Source organism: Saccopteryx bilineata, chromosome 7 (assembly GCF_036850765.1).
Source record: "Saccopteryx bilineata isolate mSacBil1 chromosome 7, mSacBil1_pri_phased_curated, whole genome shotgun sequence".
Lineage (NCBI taxonomy): Eukaryota > Metazoa > Chordata > Mammalia > Chiroptera > Emballonuridae > Saccopteryx > Saccopteryx bilineata.
In genome coordinates this window covers 29,786,239-29,812,416 of record NC_089496.1, presented here as the reverse complement: position 1 = coordinate 29,812,416, position 26,178 = coordinate 29,786,239, and the positions used below count along the sequence as shown (strand labels likewise).

The following is a 26,178-nucleotide window of genomic DNA, read 5'->3' as shown; positions in this document are numbered from 1 at the left end:
TTTATTTTTTCTCTGTGGAGGGAAAACATTCAAAGCGTATAGCAGAAAGGCAGAAGGTTGGTCACATAATGAAATGACATGAAAAAAGTTGACTGAAAATTAAAATAAAATTACATGACTCATTTTTGAGGAAAAAAAAAAGGGAAGCCATTTTGTTGAAACTTTCCTAAACATACAGTATTATTTTTCTGGAACAAGATTCCCATGCACCAACTAATTCAAACTTACATCATTACTCTAACCATCCCCTGACCTACAACTCCTCGTTCTTATGAAGCTCAAAGACACTTCTGGCCCCAAATCAAAATGATTTAACAAAAAAAGTGGCTTGGGCAAAGATACTGGTACCTTAGTAGCAGACCAGCATGGGCACTTTTCTGCACAGCTGAGTTTTGCCCAAGCAAAACCCAGGACTGAATTTACCACAGGACTCCGAGGGGTTCTGAACAAATTAGAGAAAAGCAAACAGCTGGGGGGAAAAAATAGAGTGAATAAATTATTCATCTCTTCTCCACATAATGATACTATGCCTAAGTTCACATTAAGTGTGTTCATTATGTGTATAAGTTCTTTGAATGCAATTTGGAAAAAAAAAAAGTAATTGGAGTAATACAAAGGAGAAACAGTGTGAAAAGTCAGACTCTGGAGTCCCAGAGATGGGATTTGACTCCTAGACTTACTTAAGATAGGCTACTTCAGGTAAGTCACTGTCTCCAAGCCTCAGATTCCTCAATGCAACAGGATCAGAATGACAGCATTTGTGATGCTTCAATAGGGAAAGGCACGGAAACCACTCAGCACAGTATAGGGCTCGTCCTTAAGTATTCAGCAAATATTAGCCATTATAAAGGACTTGCATCCTTTCTCTCTACGGTGAAGGAAGTAGTAAAAGAAAATCATCGCTTACCTCTTTTAAAAAGGTTTTGAGAAAGTTCTGGTTCAGATGACAATGCAGAAAAATCCCGAAGTCACCTCCCCCCATGCTCAGAACATATACATAGCATTTATCAGGTAATTTCTTCTAAAAAAAACCCTAAAAACCAGCAGAAGCACTCTTTTTATTGGGGAAATGAGAGGCAGGTAGGAGAGGCTGAGACACAGTCTCGCCCTAAACTCCACCACAATCAAGAGGCGACTCACCCAAAACCAGGGTTTCTTTGTGGGGAGCAAAGGGTTCATACCTCACATTAGGCACCCCAGCTTTTAAGACCTGAACCTGAGAGATGAGTTCCAAAAACATCTAGCTTTGAAAAACAGCAGGGCTGGTGTCCACAAGACCCTGTAGAATTGTGAGGAACCGAGGACGGGCTTTTAAAGGGCCAGCTCAGGCTCCCCTGACCCAAGGTCCCCCTGAGAAGCAGTCCTTTGAAAAGCCCTCAGACCTTATGTGAAAGAACCTTTTTGTTAATTTTTAAACATGGCCCAGCTGGGATACTCTCTGAGGACGGGTGCTGGCACACACCACTTCACACGCACTCTCTGCCTTGCTAAAGCCAACAGCAGGCGCCATCTTTGTTTTTTAACTTGTTAAAATAAAAAACAAAGACCCATCTTGAAAATGTCCTGAGCAGACAAAACTCATTTAGTCATACAAACAAAGCTTCATTTAGTTTATTTTGCAAGTCTAACTTGACCCATGTCATTTCTTGCTTATGCTTCTAGAAATCATAAACAAAACAAACCTTTTTCCAAAATTCATATGAGGTAACCCCTAACCAATTCCCCATCATTTAAGTAAATTTGAATATTATAGCCAATCACTGTAATGGAAAAACAGTCACTACTTTCTTACTATATATGCTGTTTTATAACAATACTCCCCTCAATCTCATTCCTTATTTTGGTTTGAGTGCTCAGTTGACAAGCTATCTTTTGGTGTGGGCACAATAAACTTTTGTAACTACTACTTCAGCAAGTCATTGGTTTTGTTTCTGTTATTCCTAAACATTGGTTTTGTTTCTGTTATTCCTAAACTTTTGACAGTTCACAGCATCAAAAGTGAGATCCAAAAAAGACCCCCAACTACTCTGAGGCCAGTGAACAAAGGGGCGCTTGTATCCACAGACTACACTGAGTTCACTGCTTTCTTGCTGACCCTGGAATTTGAGAGCAAATCACTCTTAGATCTGAGCTCTGCTCGCTGAGTTTTGAGCTTTCCAACCTGATTGTGCATACCTGCATTTTGTTTGTTGAAGCTTCTTGGTAAGTAACTCTATTCTGTTCAAAAGCGGGGAAACACGTGATTCCCTGTTTGGGAACAGCTGGAAAGAATAGCTTATACTTGCTAGTCGTAGGGAATCTACAGAAAGATGAGTTCCACCTGGTCTTTCAACTCTTTACTTTCTTCAAAAAACTGCTCCCTGTATTTAGACCCACTGTGGACCAGGATCTTGTGCCCTTTTGGAAAAATGGTTCAACTTTTGGATAATTCGGTATTGTAGTGGCTACTTTGGGGAAACTAACTTAGATAAGGGGTACCTTTGACAAGAGAGAAGTTCAAACCTCTTAGAGATAATGGAATGCATTCTTTAGTATGCAGAAACTTTTAAAAGACAAAATGACTTGAAAAATAGCTCAAGAAAGTCAACTAATTTCAAGACTTTAGAAAAAAATGTTATAAAATTATAAATGTCATAAAATTAAATTTCATTACCCCAGGGTTAAAATGTTCAATATAACCATATTTCTTTCTTTCCTCTAAAAAAAGAAAAAGTCAAAGCAAAAGGAAGGGAACTAGCTCAAAATTCCTTAGAGCATGCAAATAAAAAATATTTAATAAAACTCTTTAGCCATCTGAGCAGATTACCTTAACCTTGTTCATTTACAAGGAACACAAATTTGTTCCAACTGCTCTTTCATAAACTAGTGAGTTTTGTATTGTGCTTGACTCATGGCTAAAATTTTAGAATGAAACTATAAGGTTTTTGTTAGCATTTCTCTGTATGTTTCTGTGTGCCTATATATGTATACTATAGATGTGTGGTATTTTTCTAAAGTCTGAATGGTATTGCCAAACTTAACTTGTAAAAAGGAGTTTTAATATCAAAAGTGTATTGGTGCAAAATTAGAATATGGTTTTCTATCTGTTAAAAGGATAGTTTCCTTGTGTTATTGGTGGATAGGCCTTGAGGGCATTATGCTAATTGAAAGAAGTCTACAAAATAAAAAAATATTGCACGATCTTACTTATATGTGGAATCTAAAAAAGAAATACGCATAGATGCAAAATAACCAGATTGGTTGAGGGGGAGTTGTTAAGTGGGTGAAGGACATCAAAGGGTACAAATTTCCAGTTATAAAATAAGTTATGGGAATGTAATATACAGTATGGTGACTCTAGTTAATAACATTGTATTTCATACTTGAAACTTGCTAAGAGAGTCACTTTCAAAGTTCTCATCACAAGAAGAAAATTTATAACTATGTATGATGACAAAAGTTAACTGGACTTACTGTGATGATTATTTCACAATATATAATATTTAATAATTATGTGTGGGGAAAACAGCTGTGTTAGGCTTGCTTGCTGGTTTACAGGCTGCCAGCCCTTCACCTGATTGGTGCGTGAGCACATAGCAGCACCACGCGTGTATGGTCCGTGTAAGGCTACAGGTGCTTTCCCTCAGGTGATCTCCCTCAGGTGATCTCCCAGACCACTCTCCCGGCACTGCGGGGTGTGGTTTTCCTGCTCCCTTGCCCTTCACTGCAAAAAGCAGGTTTTTCTTTGTTTCTTCACTCGCCTGTCTTTGCGAGGCTCCAATAAGCAGGAATGGCTCGATGCTTTCTGGCTCCAAAGTTCCTCTACCATCTGCCCAAACTCAATGCGAACCTGCCTGGCTTCAACCACCAGCATAGACATTATGTTATACACCTGAAATTAATGCAATGTTATAAGCCAGTTATACTAAATTTTATAAATTCCATGAACTATTTTCAACCTGCATAGGATATGTTATTTGACTACGTTTTCTACTAAAAAAAAAGTTTTATCAATGCAAAAAAAAATTTTAATAATAAAATTACATTTCAGAAAATTGATGAAGTGAATTTAAGCAGTAACAAAAAAAATATTTTATTTTTTAAAAAATCTTATTTGGCAATAGCAGCATTCTAACAACTTTCTTGCATTATTTCTTTAAATATAAGTACAGTTTACTTCTGTATTTGAATCAAGGAATTTGCTCATCAGAGAGCAGTAACATTCTAGTTGTCTCTTTGGAGGCCTGACATAGAATCAGGAAATGCCATGCCACACCCATCCGCGATGTATGGTGCGAACAGAGCGTTAGCTGTCTGTCTAATTCACTGGTTAAAATTTGGGAGAATCAACATCTACCACCTTTAATAGCAACTGCACTCACTGGCAACAGCCACTATGGTCCCTGAAAAAAGGTCTGTAAATCTGCATCTTTCACTTCAGGGAACTTTCAATATTAGATCCATCAATGATAAAAGGCATATTCCTCCAAATGCAGAACTATAAATATTAAAGAAGTTTTAATCATACTTGGGACAGTGGCTAGCTACTTAGCAATGGTAGACTTCTACTTCAAGGCTGTTTCTCTACACCTTGCACAAATAAACAAACAAACTAAAATTCTCTAATGGGATTTTTGTTCTTTGCCATCTTGGTAAAAAGAGAAGTATTTATAAATTTGTTAAAAATATTTCTGATAGACATATATAAAACTCAATGATACACTGTAATTTTTAAGTTTTCCTTATACTCAAACCCTAAAATCGTTCTTTTATATTCATGGGATTCCTAAGAAAATATTGACTCGGTTATTTTTCAGGATTCAGTTCTGGCTATCAAGATTCTCAATTTTTATCACCTGAAAACTAGGTGAATAGTCATTATTTTTATGCAAATGAATATTTTTAAATTTTAAATTTTGGAATGCATCAACTGATTTGCATTTTATTTCAATAAAATGAAAAGAAAAATATAAAATAGATTGATAATTGAATAAATATCAGTAAATATCTGAAACCAGAACATCAATCCTTTCAAAGGTTTATAAACACAGCTACTGGAATTTGCTTCAGGTTAAAACTTGGCATTCAAAGTTGATGGTGGAGACTCAAATCGCTTTTCCAAAGAGATGTTTATATTGGCTAAGCTGCTTCTTACACGTAAGCAGTGGGAAAAAGAGAAAAGACAAACACTTTCTCAGGCTTCTCATGATTTTTTTAACCTATTCTGTGCAAAAAGATATGGCTTACAATTATTGCTGAAACGAAGAAACCTGAAGATTCCCAGTCCACAGTTTTAAATATAACAAGTATCTCAATTACTTACAGAATAGAACTTCCAGAACTTTAGTACTGAACTATTAACAATTTATCCCCTTTTACTTATGCAGAGAAACTCTCACAAAAGCCATGAACCCCAAACATGCCCCATTATAACTGTACCGAGACAATTCATTAGTTTTTATCATAACTAGATAAATCAATAACATGTATAATTTTTCTTCTGTAAGGCAAAAAACCATAATAATTTCTTCATAATTTCAATCTTACTAAAAAATACTTTTAGAATGAACAATAGGCAATGAGAAACCCATGTTCACAGCAGATGTCATCAATTTTTACCATGAAGTTTTTCTTCTGTATCTTAGCTAAGGTGTGAAATAATATTTGCGAATTTAGAGAATTTAGATCTCCTTTTGGTTGGGTAGAGCATCGTCCCACTACACAAAGTTTTCCGGTTCAATCTCCTGTCACGACACATACAGGAATGATCAAAGTTTCTGTCTCTCTCCCTTTCTCTCTCCCTACAATCAGTAAAATGAAGTTTTAAAAAAAAAATTTTTTTTAAGGCCTGGCCAAGTGGTTCAGTGAATAGAGCATCATCCCAAGACACCAAAGTCGCTGGTTTCATCCTCAGTCAGGACACATATGAAAAGCAAACATGAGTGCACAATTAAATGGAACAACAAAATGGAACAATGAGTTGATGCTTCTCTCTCTCTCCCTTCATCTCTCCCTCTTTCTTTCTCTCTCTCAAATCATTGGAAAAATTTTAAAAAATAATAATAATAACCTCTTTCTTCAAGCAACAAGTTGGCCTAATAAAGTTTATAATCTGAACATTTGAACCTGCATATTCATTATTTTCCTTCCCCCACTTCCTTATCTAAAATAGGGGATACAACCAAATTATCTTTTGAATCAAAGTTCTACATGATCATGACTTTCTATATTACAGATGGAGGTGTTGATGATATAGGAGTTTAGGATAAGTGTGTACAGGCCCAGAAAGAAAATTCTGAAAGCTTGGGTTATTAAAAATTGAAAACCTTATTAGGAGTTTGCTATGTTTTCTTTTTATATTATTTTTCTTTTAAAGAAAAACTTCAGAAAAATAATTCATTTAATGTTAGTTATCTATGTTCTGAATGTTCATAAAAATTGAAGATAAACATTTCATGAGGAAGATGGAGAGCAGGGCAGACAAGTGGAGATTGAAGCATATTTTCATCTCTTCTTGATTTTTGGATGACAAAAGGACAGATTAGACCAGGGGTCCCCAAACTTTTTATACAGGGGGCCAGTTCACTGTCCCTCAGACTATTGGAGGGCCAGACTATAAAAAAAACTATGAACAAATCCCTATGCACACTGCACAGATCTTATTTTAAAGTAAAAAAAACAAAACGGGAACAAATACAATATTTAAAATAAAGAACAAGTAAATTTAAATCAGCCAACTGACCAGTATTTCAATGGGAACTATGCTCCTCTCACTGACCACCAATGAAAGAGGTGCCCCTTCCGGAAGTGCGGCGGGGGCCGGATAAATGGCCTCAGGGGGCCGCATGTGGCCCGCGGGCCATAGTTTGGGGACCCCTGGATTAGGCCAAAGTCATGGTCCACCAATCAAATGATCCCCTCCAAAATTGTTTTTCCCTTCTCATTTATTCACCTTTTTGCTAAGAGAAAACAAACTCCTAAGCGATCACTTTGATAAATAAACCCCAGAATAACAGGTTTATCTGTGGAAAATATGTCCAGCAGCTGAAACTCATGAAGCTCTTCTTGCCTGTTGCGCCACAGAGTCCGTTTCTTCTTTTTCAAACTATAAGAGAAGGTTTACATGTTAAGTCACAGAAGTAGAAGAAGTGAACCCTAGAAGCAATGGGCTCAGGAAACAAGTTACAGAGGCAAAAGAAGAGCTCTTGGAACTCAGGAAAAAGAGAGAGGCAAGGAAACTGTGCTTGGGAGAAAGGGGGAGGGGAAAGTCACCTAGAGAGCCTGTTAATTAATACATTGATGGAAATGATTGCCTAATTATATCAGAGATTTTGAGAGATGGACATGTAACAAATCTTTGATTTGCTGTTGAAGGCTCTTTTTTAGTTAAATCAGTTACTGAGTTCTCACTTCAGAACTATGTGATTTGCGATTTCCTGTAGTGCCTTCTGTTCTTTTCTACATGAAAACATATTTATCCCTATGCAGCATGAAGAAAAGGTAAGTATGGATTGGTGTTCCCTATTTGCCTTCTTTGATTGAATTTTGAAACTCTTCATATCATAATCCCCAATCCATGCCTTTAAAAATGAGTTACCTTACATATACCTTCTTCTGTTTATTTTGCTGGGATTGAATGCAGTCATTATTTTTAAAAAGAAAGTTTAATGTCCATAAACAATGCATGTAGATAAGTTGATCTCACATGGTACAGGTGAACTGAGCATTGACGCCTTCCACTACTGTTGTAACTTTCTCAGTTGAGTTGAGTCATTACAGTAGAATGTCAGCCACAATTTTCAGACTACTTGACTTTCTTTTAATGAAAAAAATAATTATCTTACTCTCAATCGCCTTGCTAGATTAAAAACTCTATACAACAGAAAAAATACAAGTAATTATAATTAATTTAAGAGATCTCAATTATCTCTTATGGTCATTGATTTTTTGGTATTCTTAAATAACTAGTATGACAGTAAACCAAAAAATGTGTGCAGCGCTATATGCCACAACTGTTTTCCAGGCTTGAGATGGAAACTCCTAAGTTGTTTTGACTGAGAAACTAATAGCAATTTAGATAGTTTTGTACAAATTTAAAGATATGAGATGTAAAACAATGAGGATATTCCAACACATTCTTCTTGTCAGAACTATTTAAATCATCATCTTACACAAGTACATATTGAAACTCAACCTTAAGCATTTTATTTTTATGTACATTTCACTTTGTCCAGAAATAAAATATCTAAATACAGACAGACTGTAATGTTGTATATGTATAGCGTTCAACAATACTTGAGCTGAATAAATGCTTTGTACATTAAGTTTCTTTTTTTTAATGGAATTCACAGCTACATTGATAAAATGGTTTCCTCATATCCTTTTTTTTTCTTTTTTAACCAATAACAAGCAGAGAGACAAGTACAAGTTAATATTAATAAGCAGCTCAAATAACACTTGGTTAAACTATGTACAGTACAAACCATTCATACAAATGAAGACTAGGATATTGAATTTGTTACAATATGTGTAGTAAAGATAAGACAGACACTTATAACTTACATGGTGTCTGTCAGGCATTTCCCTTCTTAAATAATGATCAGAACTTGTTTTAAGCAGTTTTAGCTGGTCTCAACTTTGCAAAAGTCCAATAGTTGGTGATGAAAGCTGTAAACCAGTGTCTGCCCACATGTAAATTCCAAATGTTTGCTCATCTTTACTGAGAACAGGCTCCCTCCATAGAAAAAAAAAAAAAAAAAAAAAAAAAGAGCCATCTTGTATCACCTTGAATGTGCCTACTGTATGCTGGAAAAAAGATACTACACTTTGTTGTTGTTCATAAAATAAAGAATACTGAGCTCTAAAGACATATTTTTTTTCCATTTTAACAAGCATATACTCCTACAGTAGTATTTACCAGTACAGCTACTCCAAGCAGTAAGAATGCATGAGTGGGGACTATTGATTAGCATGTACTCAAGACTTTAAAAGAGATTTCCACAACAGCAAGTGTTAGAAACCATTCACTGTTTGGTTAATCCTTTCTCCTGATGACATGTTATCCTCAACCATTATGAGTCAGACAATGAGAACCCTCCCGACAGGAATCATGACAGATGCAAGCTGAAATGTGCATAAGTGTGTGTTTGTGTACATCAATGTATGAGAGCATGTCTTCAAGTGTGGCTTTAAAATCTGGGGTGATTGATTTATAACTCTACTGAGAGATGAAGCTGACTGGGCAGAAATTACATCGGGTTGTTTTCCACTAGCGTATTGGCAGCCAGGTGACAAGAGCAGCAGTGTAGACACATTCCAGGAAACAGATGTGACCTCCTTCTTTGAGGTAACAGCCCTGTCATACGACCTCTAATTCCTCAGGCTTCAGTCTCAACCTTGCGTCATCCTCATCCAGAGGGGAAGTATGGTGTGTCACTGTGGTAGTTGTAGTCGGGGCACACTTTCTGTACAAGTTTATAATCTGTACTATAAAAGGAAATGTAAATACAGATGACTTTGAAGGGCTTGGAGCAAAGCCAAGATACATGACTTTGGGTCTGCTCCTGGTAACAGGTTTTTGAAGGATCATAATTGCAGAGTGTGTTCTTGGTAGCCTTGTCAACCTTCTCATATTCAATGCGACAGTTAAAGGATTTGGAATCTTTGGCATCAATCACAGTTTGTTGTGCCAAGTCAAATTCCACTATTTTCGTCGGGGGCACCAAGCTGACAGACACATTCCCTTGACCGGTGGAGTTATGCCTGAAATAAACACTAAATGTCCCATTGCCATGATCTACAATTTTCCCTGTTATCAACAGGTTGAGCTTCACTGTTTTGATGTTGGAATGAAAATCACCCCATCCAAACATTTTCTTAAACTTGCCCGTCTTAACAATGGGCCTTCGCTTGGCCCTGGGCCGAGGCTCTTGAAGATCCGTGGAGTTCCTCAGCCAGTCCCAAAGGTCTTGCTCAGAGTAAGGTTCTGGGGTGTCATACCGCAGATCTAAATCTGTATCATTTTCTTTGCCACGAAAAGTCTGTGACAGGAGTCGGCTGATGGACAAGTCTTTGCTGCTTTCTGTCCATATGTGCTTTAGTGTGGATTTGCTGCTTCCTGATTTTAGAAGTTCTGACTTTCCACCATTTGTTAAATTGGCACATGTGACCTGAAAACAGAACAGAAAATGGCATTTACATCTCCGCTTCTGATGACATTCAACACACAGATCAAAGCCCTTTCAAAGACACTCAGAATGAAGTGAGGACACTTCTTCTTAAACTACCCTCAGCAACAGGCCAGTGATTATTAATATGAAATAAAATATCACTTCTATTTTTATATACATATAATGATGGAAGAGAGGAGGTGTAGGTGGATAAAAAAACAAAATAAATCACTAAATGAGATTGAAAGGTGATAATAACATTGGCTCTGATGAGCAAAAGGCCAACTAACATAGATAAGGCAAATTGAATTCAAAAATAAACTCAAATAATTACTTCTTAGCAACAACTTCTAATACTTTTTAAATAAAATTTTAAAATTCATTATATTTTTCTACTTCAAAATGACCATAAGCTTAAAACTGTATAATTCTCTAAAATATGTCAACCAACATCCCATAACCTTTTGTTAGTCCACATCCCAGTCATGTTGTGAAGAGACCCCGGTATATTCTAACTGGTCAAAACAAAATTACATGTTTATTATCACCTATTATAAGTAAGGGACATATTGTATAAAACATAATTTTCTTATCTTAAGGGTTTTAAAATGTGGTTTAGGAAAAGGGACATAAATGAAGACATCTAATACATAATGTCCTGTACATAATTGTCAATCTAGGGAAGAAAAAAAAATATGGTCTATGACAGATAGGTCACTTTAGGTTGGACTGTGAGGGTCACATTTAGAAACTGTTCTACCATGAGACCCCGTTATTATCTCTTTAGAAAGAATGAGATTCCCCAACTAGCCTAGGGTTTTGAGGAACTCTAAATCTATTTGATTCATCAAATAGCAAAATCTGCATTTGCATAATTATATAAGCTTTGTCATTATAGCAGCCCCTCTGTAAATAAATAAATAAATGGCCTCATTGGTCTAAAGTTAAAGCAATGACTTCTGATCCTGACACAGAGGCTCAGGACAGAAGGCAACACAGTCAGGACTCACAGGAACCAAACCATCCCATACAGATACATCCTTTAACAGTAGCGCTGACTGTTCTAGGGAAGCCTGTTGAAGAGAGTCCCCTGCTGCCCATTAACAAGCCATGTTTCATAGTAAGTCACTATAGCCCCTTCAGAACCAGTGCTGAATCCTGCCTCAGACAGGAACCTGGCTACCACTCAGCAGCCTCATTGAACCCTCTAGTCTCCTTCCAAAATGTTCTCAAAATGAGAGGTCATTTCTGGAGAGCTGTGGGCCCACTAGGAATTAAAGCTGCACTCTAGGGACCTCTCTGTAGACTCTGCTGCAAAGGCCTCTTGTTAGTAGCGTACAACCCTGGCCTGAAAATAGCATTTTACTCAAGCACTTATTCTAGGAGGACCCATCCTAACTGCTAGGGAGTAAGAGCATAACCTTTAGGGTCAAGCAGTCTTTCTGGGACCTACACTTAGCTCTGCCACTTCCCAGTTGTATGTCTTTGGTCAAGTCATTTACCCTCCCTCTGCCTTAGTTTCCTGCATCTATAAAGAGTAACAATGGTGCCCACTTCATAGGGTTGCTATGAGGACTGAATGACCTAAGGCATATACATATCTTTTGTTTAGTGTTTATTTTTTTGTCTGTCTGTGTGTGTGTTTATTTTGTTTTGTTTCACTGAAAATCTAATTGATTGGTCAAACATCCAAATATATACTCACCTAATTAAATAAGCACTGCCCTAAATGCAACCTATAGGTTTATGGACTAATCTAAAAGACATTTAAAAAATATATATATATCTTACTCTCTCATTTTTACCTGGCCTAACATAGTTTGCTGTTCTATGAGTGGCAAGAAGAATAAACACAGGCATACATTTAGTATCAGCTTGACACTTGAATGTCAGCTTCAACACACTTGATCAATGAGAGAGGCTGTGCTGAGACACATCCACAGTGCACTGGCTCACAAAGTAGTCATCACATCGTCCCAAAGAAGGAAGCAAGGGGGAATTAGAGTATGATTTACCAGGAGCATATGGGGGAAGAAAGAAAAATAAATGTGAAAGTAGGAGACATGATTTCAGGGAAGAAGAACCAACATATTTAAAAGAATGTAAGATGGTGGCAGGCAGACAAACCTCTGTCTTTCAGGTAGAATAGGAATTTAGTTGTAAATTATATTCTCCACAGCTGTAGTGATTATGGGAGTGAGCCCTGGATTCAGACTGCTTGGATCCCAATCCCGGCTGAGATCCTTAACAGCTGTATGAGGCTGGCAAGATGCTTAACATGTTTCTGCTTCTGTTTTTCTCTTCTAAAACGTAGGAGAATAAAACCCTTCCCAGAGCTGCTGTGAGAATTAAATAAAATAGTCCCTTTATAGCACAAAGACAGACATTACTTGAACTACATTGAGTGTTCAACACTCGTATTACTATTATCATCCTCCGAATTTCACCTGGTGATATCTTATGCAAATGAATTATTTATAACAGGATTTGAGAGCAAAAATGCTTTTTTCTAAAATCATCTTTCTTTACATAACTAAAACCTAAAGCAAACAATTTTAAACAAGTGTATGTTCTTGAAAGTGCTGTTGTGACAACCAAAAAATAAAAAATGTTGAGTAGATAGTAAAACTTAAGTTAACAAAGGATGAGCACAATTTCAGTTATTAAATTGTTTAACTCCAGGATGCAATGGATTTATTTGCCTTCAATGGAATGATGGAAAAGGCTTCCAGCAGTGTCTCTGGAACATCTCAGTTTGGGTACAAATCAAAGCAGGTTTTAGCTGTAATCAACAATATCTTAATATTTTTATTCTCTCTTCCCTTCCCTTCCATGTAGATTCGCAGAGGAGCAGGGCAATGTCTAAAAGAGAAGATCAATCATGAATAACCAGAAAGGGTCCTTAGGAAAATTGCCAGATCCTGTCAGTATAAGCAACACCAATTTATGTTGTTTTATTAACTCAATACCTATATACTGAGACTCTGCTGATATTGAGTTAAATAACAAGAATACAAAAAAGTAAATGAGACATAGTTTTCACCCTCAAAAAGTTCACAGTCTAATGGGGGAATCAATTAAGCAAATAACAGTGCAATGTGCCCAACAACATGTACAACATTCTAGGAGGCATGGTCAAAGTTCAAAGGTCAAGAAGATGTAGCAGAAGAGATGATTCTCAGATCTCAGAGATAAAAGAGGTTGAGGGGTTCAACAGATAGAGTAGACTAGAGGAATTCTTCTAAGCATAAGGAACAGAGACTGTTCAAAAAATAAACTGAATTGAGAAGGACATGTCAAACATAAGACTGGAAAACAGCTCCTCACTTCTGAGCCTTGGGGAGCATGGATAAGAAGAAGAAACTGAAAATGAACTTGTAAGAACTCAACAGAACTTGAATAAGGTACACTAAGATCAAATTGTGAAGGTTCTGTAAAGGCATTTAAACTTTGTCTTACAGGTAATAAGGAATCACTAAATTTTTTTCTCTCTCTTGATTTTTTAGTAGATTTCCCTGGCTCTAGAACAATCACTGAATAGACTTTGAAGGGTAGGTTGGTAGGAAGAGATCTTGAAGAGAGAATGACCAGTTAAATAACTAATTGCAATACCTTATTTGAGAAAGGCAATGATCTTGACCAGAGGCAGTGACAGAGAAAAAGAAAAAGAAATAGTTATCCAGGATATTTCAGAGGTAGAATTAATTCAACTTGATGATTTATTGGCTAAGCAGGAACATGAAAAAGTTAATGAGTTTGCTTACACTGTAAGGGATACAAAAGTAACAAGTTAGCTGAAAAATAAAATTAAATCTCATAGGGACATTGAACATTAAGGGGTCTGCAAGTCATTCTGATGACATTTATTTAAAAGAACAATTGTAAGATGGGTCCAAAGGTCTGGAGAAATGAGAGGGTGGGAATGTTGATTTGGTAGTATGAGTGGATGGTACCGTGCAGACAGAGCATGGAGATAAAGAAGAAACCTGGTGACAACATTTAAGAAATGTCCATACTTTAAGGACAGACAGAAGAAGTGCCAGGCTAGGTAGGGACAAAAAAGAAAAACTGAAGAAAAATAATAGTATAGAAACTAAAAGAAAAGGAGGAGAAGAAAGGCAAGCATGGGTGACACTTAAATTCCAAGAAAAAGGCCCTGGCCAGTTTGCTCAGTAGTAGAGTGTCGGCCTGGTGTGTGGGAGTCCCAGGTTCGATTCCCGGCCAGGGCACACAGGAGAAGCACCCATCTGCTTCTCCACCCCCCCCTCCTTCCTCTCTGTCTCTCTCTTCCCCTCCTGCAACTGAGGCTCCATTGGAGCAAAATTTGCCGGGGCGCTGAGGATGGCTCTGTGGCCTCTGCCTCAGGCACTAGAATAGCTCTGATTGTGGCAGAGCGACGCCTCAAGATAGGAAGAGCATCGCCCCCTGGTGGGCATGCCGGGTGAATCCTGGTTGGGCGCATGCAGGAGTCTGTCTGACTGACTCCCCGTTTCCAACTTCAGAAAAAAAAAATCCAAGAAAAAGAACTTAAAAAGAAGCCCCTTGACTTTTGAAACCACTTTATTAAAGCTACTTTGGATAGCAGCAAAGAGATAACGCAAAATCGCAAAATGAGAGGAAAGAACAACTAGCTAATATATCTGCCCCCAGATGCAATCAGGAATTAATTGCTGTTTTCATTCTCTCATTCTGCTGTACATCTTAAAAACTTTCATCTTTGAAACTAATAACTATACACATAAAATTGAAATACATTTTGAGCCCTACTGAATAAACAATATCATTGTAAAAGAAAACCTTATGGTTCACCCAGAATACCCTGTACCATTGATTTTATAAACATATTAAAAGAATTTCTTTATAAGAGTGATCTATTATATGAAACCATAAAAAAAATTAAATAGCCAAAGCAAACCTGAGGAAAAGGAATAAAGCTGGTGGTATCATACTACCTGACTTCAAATTATACTTCAGAGCCATGATTATCAAAACAGCATGGTATTAGCAGAAAAATATATATACAGACCAACAGGACAGAATTGAGAGCCCAGAAATAAAACCACATATATAGAGACAAATCATCTTCAACAAAGGAGCCAACAACACACAATGTAGCCTGACCAGGTGGGGACACAGTAAATAGAGCATCAGCCAGGGGCACAGAGGACCCAGACTCGAAACTCTGAGGTTATCGGTTTAAGTGCAGGCTCACCAGCTTGAGTGTGGGGTCACTGGTTTGAGCGTGAGATCATAGACATAACCCCATGGTCACTGGTTTAAACCCAAAGGTTGTTAGCTTGAGCAAGAGGTCACTGGCTCGGCTGTAGCCTCCCCTGCCACCCATCAAGGCACATATAAGAAAGCAAATAATGAACAACTAAGGTGCCGCAATGAAGAATTGATGCTTCTCATCTATCTCCCTTCCTGTCTGTCTGTTCCTATCTGTTTCTCTCACAAAAATAAATAAATTAATTAATTAATAAACAAACAATCAAACAAACAAAAACACAATACAGAAAAGAAAGCCTCTTCAATAAATGGTGCTGGGAAAATTGGAAAGCCACATACAAAGAATGAAACTTGACTACAATTTGGCTTTCTGCAAAAAAATTAATTTAAAATGAATCAAAGACCTAAATATAAAATCTGAAAAAATAAATTACATAGAAAAGAATATAGGTACTAAACTCATAGACCTTGGCTGTAGAGAACAATTTATAAATTTGACCCCAAAGGCAAGGGATGTAAAGGCAAAAATAAATAAATGGGATTGTATCAAACTAAAAAGTTCCTGCACAGCTAAAGAAACTGACAGCAAAACAAATAGGCAGCCAACCAAATGGGAGACATTTGCAAACAACAGCTCCAATAAGGGGTTATTATCCAAACTATATACAGAACTCACAAAGTTCAGCAACAGAAAAGCAAACAATCCAATAAAAAATGGGGAGAGGACCTGAACAAACACTTCTCCCAAGAAGACATACAAATGGCCAACAGATATATGAAAAGATGCTCATGTTCACAAGCTATTTGAGAAATGCAAATCAAAATTACAATGAGATACCACCTTACACCTATTAGATTGGCTATTATCAACAAGACAGGTAAACTAACAAGTATTGGAGAGGCTATAGAGAAAAAGGAACCCTCATCCACTGTTGGTGGGAATGTAAAGTAGTGCAACCATTATGGAAGAAAGTATGAGAATTCCTCAAAAAATCAAGAAAAGAATTACCATATGACCCAGCAATTCCTCTACTGGTTAACTTCTTCAAAAACTTGAAAACATTGGTACATAAAAACACATGCACCATGTTCATCTCAGCATTGTGAACACAGTGGCTAAGACATGGAAACAACCAAAGTGTCTCTAGATAGAGGATAGGATAAAGAAGATGTGGTACATATATGTATATATATATATAAACAGTGGAATACTATTCAGCCATAAGAAATAATAACATAGTGACATTTACCAAAACATGAATGGACCTTGAGAACATTATACTGAGGGAAATAAGTAAATCAGAAAATGCTAAGAACTGTATGATTTCACACATAGGTAGGATATATAAATGAGACTGATGGACATACATAAAAGTGAAGTGGTTACTAGAGGGAGGGGGATGTGGGGGTTGGGGCAGGGGAAGTGAGTAAAGAGAGACATGTATAAGGTGATGGAAAATAATTTGACTTTGGGTGATGGGTATACAACATAATCAACAGTTCAAATGCTGTAGAAATGTTTACCTGAAACCTATGTACTCTTATTGATCAATGTCACACTGTTAAAGTTAATTTTTAAATAAAGTTAAAAAAAAAGAGTCACCTAAAGATGCTTAGATCTCAGTGCACTTGAGTGATAACAGAAGTGGGTGGGATATGGCATAATGAGGTCTACTAAGGAAAACCTGACAACTTCAACTGAATGCCACTCCAAAAGGGCAAAGCATCATTAACCCTTTAATACAATTAATGATAATTTTTCTTATAATATAATAATGAAGACACCAAATATACCATACTTCCTAACTGAATGTAATGTTTTACATCAAAAGTGGCCAATGCCCCTTTGAAAGGAGCTGGCTCATTGATTCAGTGATACCATTTCCACAAATCGTATGTGTTGTCTCATTGTTTTAGAAATGCCGAGAAGAATAAAAATCCTTAACATGATGAGCTATATACATTTTAAAGTATATGTTTATTTTGAAAACCTGCTAACCAGGTATAAAGGAAAAGGTCATTTTTCTCAGCCATAAACAAAGACAGGGTTGTAGACAAAGGGAGCATGTCTGGGGAAAAACTATGGAGAAAAGATTACCCACCATGGATGTTGGGAGTGTGAGCACCTAGACTTGCCATTCTTGGACCTAATTCCTGTATATATCCTAGGACCACACTTTCACATTGTTTTCTCTAATATCTTTTTAATATAGGTTTATAATCATAACATCAACATGTTAGCCTTTAAAATATTGTTGAAAGACACCCCTTTTGGACATTAACCACTCCTCAACTTCATTGCCACCTCAATTATTCTCCTGGCCTTATGAGATTTTATATAAAAATTACATGGTTTCACCTATACGATCTCCAATAAGCGGTATCGCCAGATGTTTGTGCACTTCAACTATATAAAAGGGCAATAAGGTGCCTTCTAATTTCTACCAACCTGCACATTTTACTGTTGATCTATTACTGTTCAATATAAACAATCTCAAATTGCTTTGAAAATTATGTTTTTATTCCATCAACTAGATGAATACTTGAAGCCAAATAAAAGTGTTAAACAACCTGATACTTAAGTAATATCTTTCATCAGTGAATAACTTATCAACAAAATGGCTTTGCCCTGTGATTACAACATCATTTTGGCAGTTTCATGATTCACTGTGTTGAATATATGTTGCATTCTATTAACTGCTACTGGTTAAGGGCATATTGTGTTACAGACATTGTAATTAGCATTTTACACATGGCTTTAGATTTTTATTCTAAATCTATCTATCTATCTATCTATCATCTATCTATCTACCTATCTTCCTAGCTGCTACCTATCTTTCTCTCTCTCTCTCTCTTTCTCTCTCTCACACACACACACACACACACACATACACACACACACAAACTTTAAGGTCAATATTGTTATCTTCAGCTTACACATGGGAATATGAAAGCTCAAAATAAGCTTATCAAAGATCCCTGCTGGTAAGGAAAAGAGCTACTTCTTAGTTACTCCAGAGAGTATGTCCTTTTAATCTTGCAGTCCTACCGTCATACATGCTTATCAAAGCATTATAGGATGTGAAGTAAAACATAAAAACCCGTCTTCATCATCAGCCCATCTGTCCAGACGTAAAATTTATCAATACTTCATTTCTAAATATTCTCAGCACTTTTTTCATATATAAATATATTACCTAAAGAGGGTCATATTTTATGAATTTCATCTTATAGGTTCCCAATCAATATCATCTTTACTAAATGGGAATATAGAATTCTGTAATATGAATGTATCACATTTCCCCTTTTTGTATTCCTTTTGTGATAGATCCTTAATTATTACATTTTCCCATAGTCAGGTTGCCCACAGTTATTTTTCAGCCTTGATTCCATTGGTTTTTCTGCTCATTGTTGATTCAGATGCCTCATTTCCTTCTCTTGAGTTGAATTTTCATTTTTATGGGTGTATACGATTTGCGTGATTCCTTTAGAAGGAGTTCACAGGGGATAAACTATATGAGTTGTTCATGCCAAAAAAATATCTTTATTGGCCATAAGCTTACCCTGGGTATGATATCTAGTCATCTTTTCATTCACTTTGTTACATCTTATATTTCTCTTGCTGCAATTTTATGATATCCTCTTTGGGCACTATAAAGTCTTACAAGGTGGGCTACGTGTGCCCATGCTTTCTCTGGTCCCTTTCTTAACTAGTATAGAGAAAAACATGCAGATACAAAGTTTCCTCAAGAGGACTATAAATTCTTTCAAGGATGTGTTTTCTATATTATGCCATTTTTTTAACTTGGGGGTGGGAGTACCTAGCATAGAGTAAGCACTCAATAAATTGCCTGTATGGTTTATATTTTTAGTACACCTATTTCAATACTGAAAGTTTGTTGATTCTTTAGTCACAATCAAGATTTGGGAGGGAGGACATATGGCCCTCAGAGATTTCTCTCTTTCAAGCTCAGAGGCTGTACTTCATTGACACTTCTGGAGTGCCTGTATTATATGATAAGCCAGAGGAAATGGGTTAGTGTTTTAATACATCAAAAATACATCTTTTCTTTTTTTCTGCTACAAAGCAGTGCTCCAGGAACATCAATGTTGCATTAACAATGGAAATGCAGAAAAGAAATTTCCTGCCTCTCCCTTAACCCAGTAAGTGCTGGAAGGCTGTATTGCATAGAAACTCAGAGAATGGGCTTTGCATTAAAGACCACAGGGTTAAATCGAAAATCTGCTACTCTGTCACAGATACCCACTTCTGGCCACGTTTTCTTCAGTTTCCAAGTAAAGATAATACTTCAGTCATTAAATTTTCTTTTTTTTTTCTTTTTTTTTTTGTGTGTGTATTTTTCTCAAGCTGGAAACGGGGAGAGACAGTCAGACTCCCACATGCGCCCGACCGGGATCCACCCGGCACGCCCACCAGGGGCGACGCTCTGCCCACCAGGGGGCGATGCTCTGCCCCTCCGGGGCGTCGCTCTGGACCAGAGCCACTCTAGCGCCTGGGGCAGAGGCCAAGGAGCCATCCCCAGCGCCCGGGCCATCTTTTGCTCCAATGGAGCCTTGGCTGCGGGAGGGGATGAGAGAGACAGAGAGGAAGGAGGGGGGGGGGGTGGAGAAGCAAATGGGCGCTTCTCCTATGTGCCCTGGCCGGGAATCGAACCCGGGTCCCTCACACGCCAGGCCGACACTCTACCGCTGAGCCAACCAGCCAGGGCCAGTCATTGAATTTTCATTGAGATAAAATAAAAGGTTTAACATATAAAATGCGGAAAATAGTATGAGTTCAACATATGAAAGCAATGGTGCTTAGCTAGGTTATGGAACCCTGAAAGAAAAAGAAAAGGAAGGCTTTCAGAAGCCACACTGCCATTCTCTTCCTGTCTTCTGACTGGTGACATTACATCTGCCCAAATGGTCCAAACAAACTTAGATAAAAGTTAGTATAACTGTAACAACTCGATGGTCATCTTTCACAGAACATGGTGGTAGGAGAACCCCAATGATCGTTACAAATCAGTACTGGCAAATGTGGGTGATAATTTCTCTTTAACATAACAACTTTAGGAGAAGACATTCTATTTTTTTTTTGTTTTTGTTTTTATTTTAGAGAGGAGGGGGGAGAGAGAGAGAAAGAGAGAGAGAGAAGGGGGAGAAGCAGGAAGCATCAACTCCCATATGTGCCTTGACCAAGCAAGCCAGGGTTTTGAACCGGCAACCTCAGTGTTTCCATGTTGACGCTTTATCCACTGCACCACCATAGGTCAGGCAGGAGAAGACATTCTGACCAGCCTGGACATTGATTGAATGTCATCCTCAGGAACTAGAAACATGGTATGTTTCTACCAGTTTGAAGTATCCACCGAAAGCTAAGGTGTTTATCCCACAAGCTCTTATGATCCCATGAAGGATGGTTTACTTTGAACATAGGGTAGAGACTGTTCTACACATTATTGCATTGGAGACTGGTTCTGAGTCATGGATAATTGAGCTTCTCACAAGTTTGTACAAGCATAATAATTAGATTTTCCTTTTATTTATTTTCCCCATAGGTACTCTTAATGAAAATGGTCTTGGTTTTTTAACCATAGGGCGGAGGAGGTGGGGGCACACGGGAATATGCCTTGTGAAAAACTGTAACTATTTTTTCTGCTACTAAGAAATTGAACTTTTTGGCCTATGAAAATATTGCCCCCCATACTCACTTTGTAAACATATAAATATACACATCAATTTTTATATATAGGCAATATTGATGAGAAATTAAGAATTATTATTCCATATAGCCCTACTTAATTCATTCTCTCAAAACATAATTACAGATTACCCAGGTTTGCATTACAAATGTTACTTTTGTTTTTGTTGTTGTTGTTAGTATTTTATATTACTTTCATTTAAAAAATGTGTGAGGAGAATGTCATATGAGGGCCCTAGGGTATGTAATTATAATAATAAACAAAATGTTTAAAATAACATGTTGAAACACTATTTCTTAGCTGAAACAACGCCACTTTGGCATCATTCTTTTATTAATGATAGATTTCAATGTATCTGTAAATCTAGGCATCTCTAAGGAAAAGAGAAATGTGATAAACATAGAAATAGCTGGGTTAGAGCAGGGTCTTTCCTTCTGAATCAGAGATAAATATGAGTGGCTGTCCATCCACAATAAGTCTTGTTATGTAGATGCTAGTGGAAATTTATAGCATCTTAAGGTCAAACAAAACACATAGCTCTGTAGAATGGGCCAAATGAGGAATGACTGACTCACCTTCTAACCTTATTTTCAGCAAATTATCTGAACGTATGTTCTCATACACAGAAATGGTATATGAAAACATATGGCATAGTAATATTAGTATACCTAATCCAATAGGGGCTCAAATTCCTAAGGAAATAACAACTCTGAAATTTTTAGAAACAATATGCTTGGTAACCTTTGATTATCCAGAGGTTGATCTGGAAACCTTTCAAAAGACACGAAGTAAGAAATCCTTACACAACTGAAGTGATAGAGACTGGTTTGCAAGGGAATATCCCTGTGTCATTTAGATGCTGAATTGTTTCATAAAAATTCTTCTAGGCCCTCTTCTTGATCAAGCTATCATACGCGAACACTGCTCAGAGCTTCTTGGGTGCAGGGTGGACAACAAGCCAGACAACAGCCGGAAATGTGAGCGAGGACGGAGATCCCGGCAATGCAGCACCTCCACACGAGACATCTCCAATGGTCTGAGAAGAGATGAAACCTAGTACAGTGAGTGAACCTGTCACCCTTTCATCAAAGCTTGCTGATGCTGGAGTGTGAGTTATGACAGTGGGTAAGTAAATATTTTTGGGCCATGGCCTAGCCAGAGCAAGATGTGATAAAAGCACAGCATCAGGCCCCACATGGCACTTAACCACAGCTCAGAGAAGACACAACTGATGTGCTGAGGGAACTTCAAAGGTACTAACAATGTCCATGAAAAAATAATTCCCTTGAAAGCTCTTAAACCAACCTGTTATTTTCTAATGCCCCTCCCATGAGAAAACTGGTCTGTATACTTTGACCTTCTGTTTCTTTCCTGCAGGATTCCTAGCACTGGGTAAACATACTCTGTCCTCCACAGATCTCTTATCCAGTTACCGCCAGCTTTGGAGCCAGATGTACCTGCTGTCCACCAGTCTGAGCTGGATCTCACTTGGGTTTTGATGCCACCCTCTCCTCTGTTCCTCATGTCTTAAAGCGTGGCATGTGGAATCTCCCACCAACAAGTTAGGTGTCAAGATAAAAGGGTGTGCATGCAGAAAGGTCTCATAGACAAGCAACATGATGACTCCTGGATTTAGGTGCTGTGGCTTTAAGCTCATCAGATATAAAACTGGATGGTGTGCCTGGGGCTCAAAAAGAAAGACTTTTCTCTTTTTGTTATGAAGGGAATTAAGTAAACAGTTTCCCTAAATCAAAGAAGGATATTCAACCAACGATTATAGTATAGATGGAGGTGGATCTAAAAAATGAAGCAAACAGACCCCAAATGACTGCAGATGCTTTAAGGGAATTCAGTCACAAGAGAGAAGTTGGATGAAAATATGTGCTAGTCCGAGCTCTGAGATCCCTTTGGTTTTTAATGGACTCTAAAATGACTTACTGAAGTTTTAGCGGGTTGGGCTGCTGTGAACATGTGGGTTGAAGCTATCACAGGAAACCGCAAGAGGACGCTGTTAGGGTAGAACTTCCTTCCAGTGTTTGTCTTTTCCCACGCTTATTTGCAAATTTGGAGAAGCTGACTTACCCAGCTCTTGAGCAGGGCAATACTCGGGCTACCACTAGAGGGCACAGCTAGGACATCTGACAGTTGCCTCTATTAGTGGTTCTGAAGTCAGACAGAATTGTGTCACCAAGGGCCCCAGAACTCTTTGAGGAAAGACAGACCAGTAGTAACCTTGATGGTAACTGCTGACTCATGAAGACCCTGGAAGCCACTTCTCTGAGCTGTAGAGAGCAGGAAAAAACTACTGTTGCTCAAGGAAGTACCACAGAAGTCATAGCCAACTAAAGCAGCTGTAGTTGAGGCTTTGATTCCCGACAGAGGAGGTGTTCAAGACTAATGTACTTAAATTTATGCATTTAGGGAATAGTCTAGGTCAATGCAACATATTTCTGCCTCTCCAGCCTCATCTGGGCTACTCTTCCCTTTGGCCTCCAAGTTCTGTTAACAGTAGACTTTTTTATATGTTCCCTTTCATCTGACTTCAGGGCCTTTGCACAGGCTGCTTCCCCATCCTGGAATCCTTCCTACCCATTCCCATTCACTTAGCTGATTCTTACTCATTCTCTAGCCCAGCTTAAACTTCTTTTTCACATAATGGTTGATCCTCTCAGAGCAACCTGTACTATTTGTTCATAAAAGTAATTCTATTACCTCTATCTATATCTATTTACCGTCCATCTATCCATATTATTTCCCTGAAACTGCCATCTTCATGGTGGCTCCATCTAATACATTGGTCAGGATTTTTGTTTACTACACTTTATAAAATGCCAGGTTCCAAGTAGGTGCTCTACAAATATTAACTGAATGAATAAATTCATGTTTGAATGGATGGCCTCCTCACACATAATGATATCCTTTTGTAGATAAGCTGGCTCCAACCACAGATAAACACCTTATTTTCTTGCATAGATAAATGTGTTTATATTGCAAGCCTACATGGAGACTTTGTGTAATTCTGTAAACATGCACAGTGATGCAAGAGAAAAGATGATATACTACAAGTGAGTGACTGCTCTAGGCCATTGTAACCAGTCAGAAATGTTACACTAAGCATCTCCAAATAAACGTGAAAAGTGAATAGAACAAAAATGCCTATACGAACATAACTGTACTTTGGAGATTTGGCAAACATCAGAAATGCTTAATGAAATGATAAGTGTAGTCTCTCAAGTGGTGAAAGGGTTAGTGCTATCCTCTGGATTTTTTTTTTTTTTTGAATTTCCAGAAATTTTATCCTAAGACTGTAATAAAAGAAAATGCATATGGGTGTCTACAAACAGGTTTCTCCAACAAGTCTTTCCAGGGCATTTTCTCTGTACTATTCAAGTGGACATTTTTATTGACAAATAGTAATTGCTGTGTAATAGGCAGTTAGGCGTATGTTATGCTATTTCTTTGCATAAGTGGCCATTTGCTTAAAAAATGCAGTGGGGGATTTCATAAATGTGAAGTAATACAACCAGTTTTATGGATGTGTTTACAAAGGTTCAGAACTAAGCTGTAAAGTTGTCCATTAACGGTACAAATTTAAACATTATTAAATATATGAGTCTTAAAGGCATTTTTTGGCATTCCTCTAGAGTGATAGAGGATAAATAAATACAGTATGACTGTCACATTTCTGCTGTGTGCCTGTAGAGTGAAAATCTATGACTGTTTTTGAATTGGAATTATAAAACATCTGAAGCTAAAAGGGACCTTGGAAATTATTTTATAAGTTAGGATGGTAAGTCCCATAGAGCTGAAATCATTCACCTAAAGTTCCCAAGATGGCGAGGGGCAGTGTTAAAGCTGTAGCGAAGGTTTTCTGGCATTTAAGTTTCCTTTTATTGAGAGTTGGTACTTGATGTCTGCTTCAGGGTTAACCAAAGCTCCAGAAATTACTTCAAAATAAGAAACTGGCTCATCATTTCTAAAGAGTCTTTTCATTTTGCAGAAGAAAGGGATATGAAAATTTGGCAGCATTCGTCAATGCTGAGTCACTTACGGAGCATCACAGTGACAGCTTAGGGTCCCCTGTGTTAACCATGTACACAAACCTATACTCAGACCTTCCAAGACTTAAATCTGAACATAACTGCTCTGAAGGACCAGAGAATCAAAATGAGGGAAACATCATTACTGGTTATCATGGAAGCAAATTATAACACAGAGAGAATAATTATTCTTCGCTCTTGAGAAGAGAAAGTGATATATATTCGTCTCCAAAAGCTTTGTTCATCTCTATTTTTAGAAGACTTGTAAAAAAAAAAAAACAAAAAAACTACTAAGTTGAAGCTGAAGTCTGTCAGGTAAAGTAATGAGGATTTTTAAAATTTTCAAAAATCACCTCAAGGCAGTCATTTTACTTCAAGTCCATCTGCATGTTCGTTCTTTCTAGAAAACTTGCAACAGTCCTTTTCACTATCTAACAGACAAGGGTATTTGGGGGCCACCCTCCTGCTGAGAGCCAGGAGAGCCAGTGTTCCCAATAGAGAGCACTCAAGGAAACCAGAGAACAATGAGCTGCCATGTGTGCTGAGAATCACGTCAGAATTGACAAGGTGGTATTGAAATGTGTACAGTATTAAAGAGCATATTCCACAAGTATCATTGATTTGCATCTAATCAAAATATTTATGTCATAGATTGATGTAAGGTTAAAGGAAGGTGTGAGATTTATGTTTTCTTCAAAGTGGCAGTTAGTTTTAAACAGTGATGACATGCATTTCTAAGTGAAGTGATCTTGTGCTAAGTAATCTTGGTTCTTCAGACAGACTGCAAGGATGATCCCTCTTAATTTGAATCTGCCCAGAAAATAGTATTTCTGTTTACATATTTTTGTAATTTTAAAACTTTGATATAATTTCCATCTTAGAGCAAGTCACAAGGAACATACATATACTCTTTATGTAGATTCAACAATCAGTTCTACCTGATCACAAGTTGCTTTATTGCATTTCCCTTCTCGTATGTATTCATGCACGTACATATATATGTATACAGGCTTTTTTCAATTTCAAAGTAAGTTGGATACATCATGACCACTT

The 26,178-nt window shown here is 37.4% G+C and overlaps 1 protein-coding gene across 1 annotated transcript in view; it reads right to left on the bottom strand.

Annotated features, from left to right (window-relative positions):
- Positions 1–8,221: 8,221 nt before the first annotated feature.
- NXPH1 (neurexophilin 1) overlaps positions 8,222–26,178 on the bottom strand; it is a 319,365-nt gene continuing 301,408 nt past the window's right edge. The window contains exon 3 of the mRNA XM_066238915.1: positions 8,222–10,148. Within this exon, the coding sequence (XP_066095012.1) occupies positions 9,387–10,148 (762 nt within the window). The 3' untranslated portion in view covers positions 8,222–9,386. The remainder of the gene's footprint in view (positions 10,149–26,178) is intronic.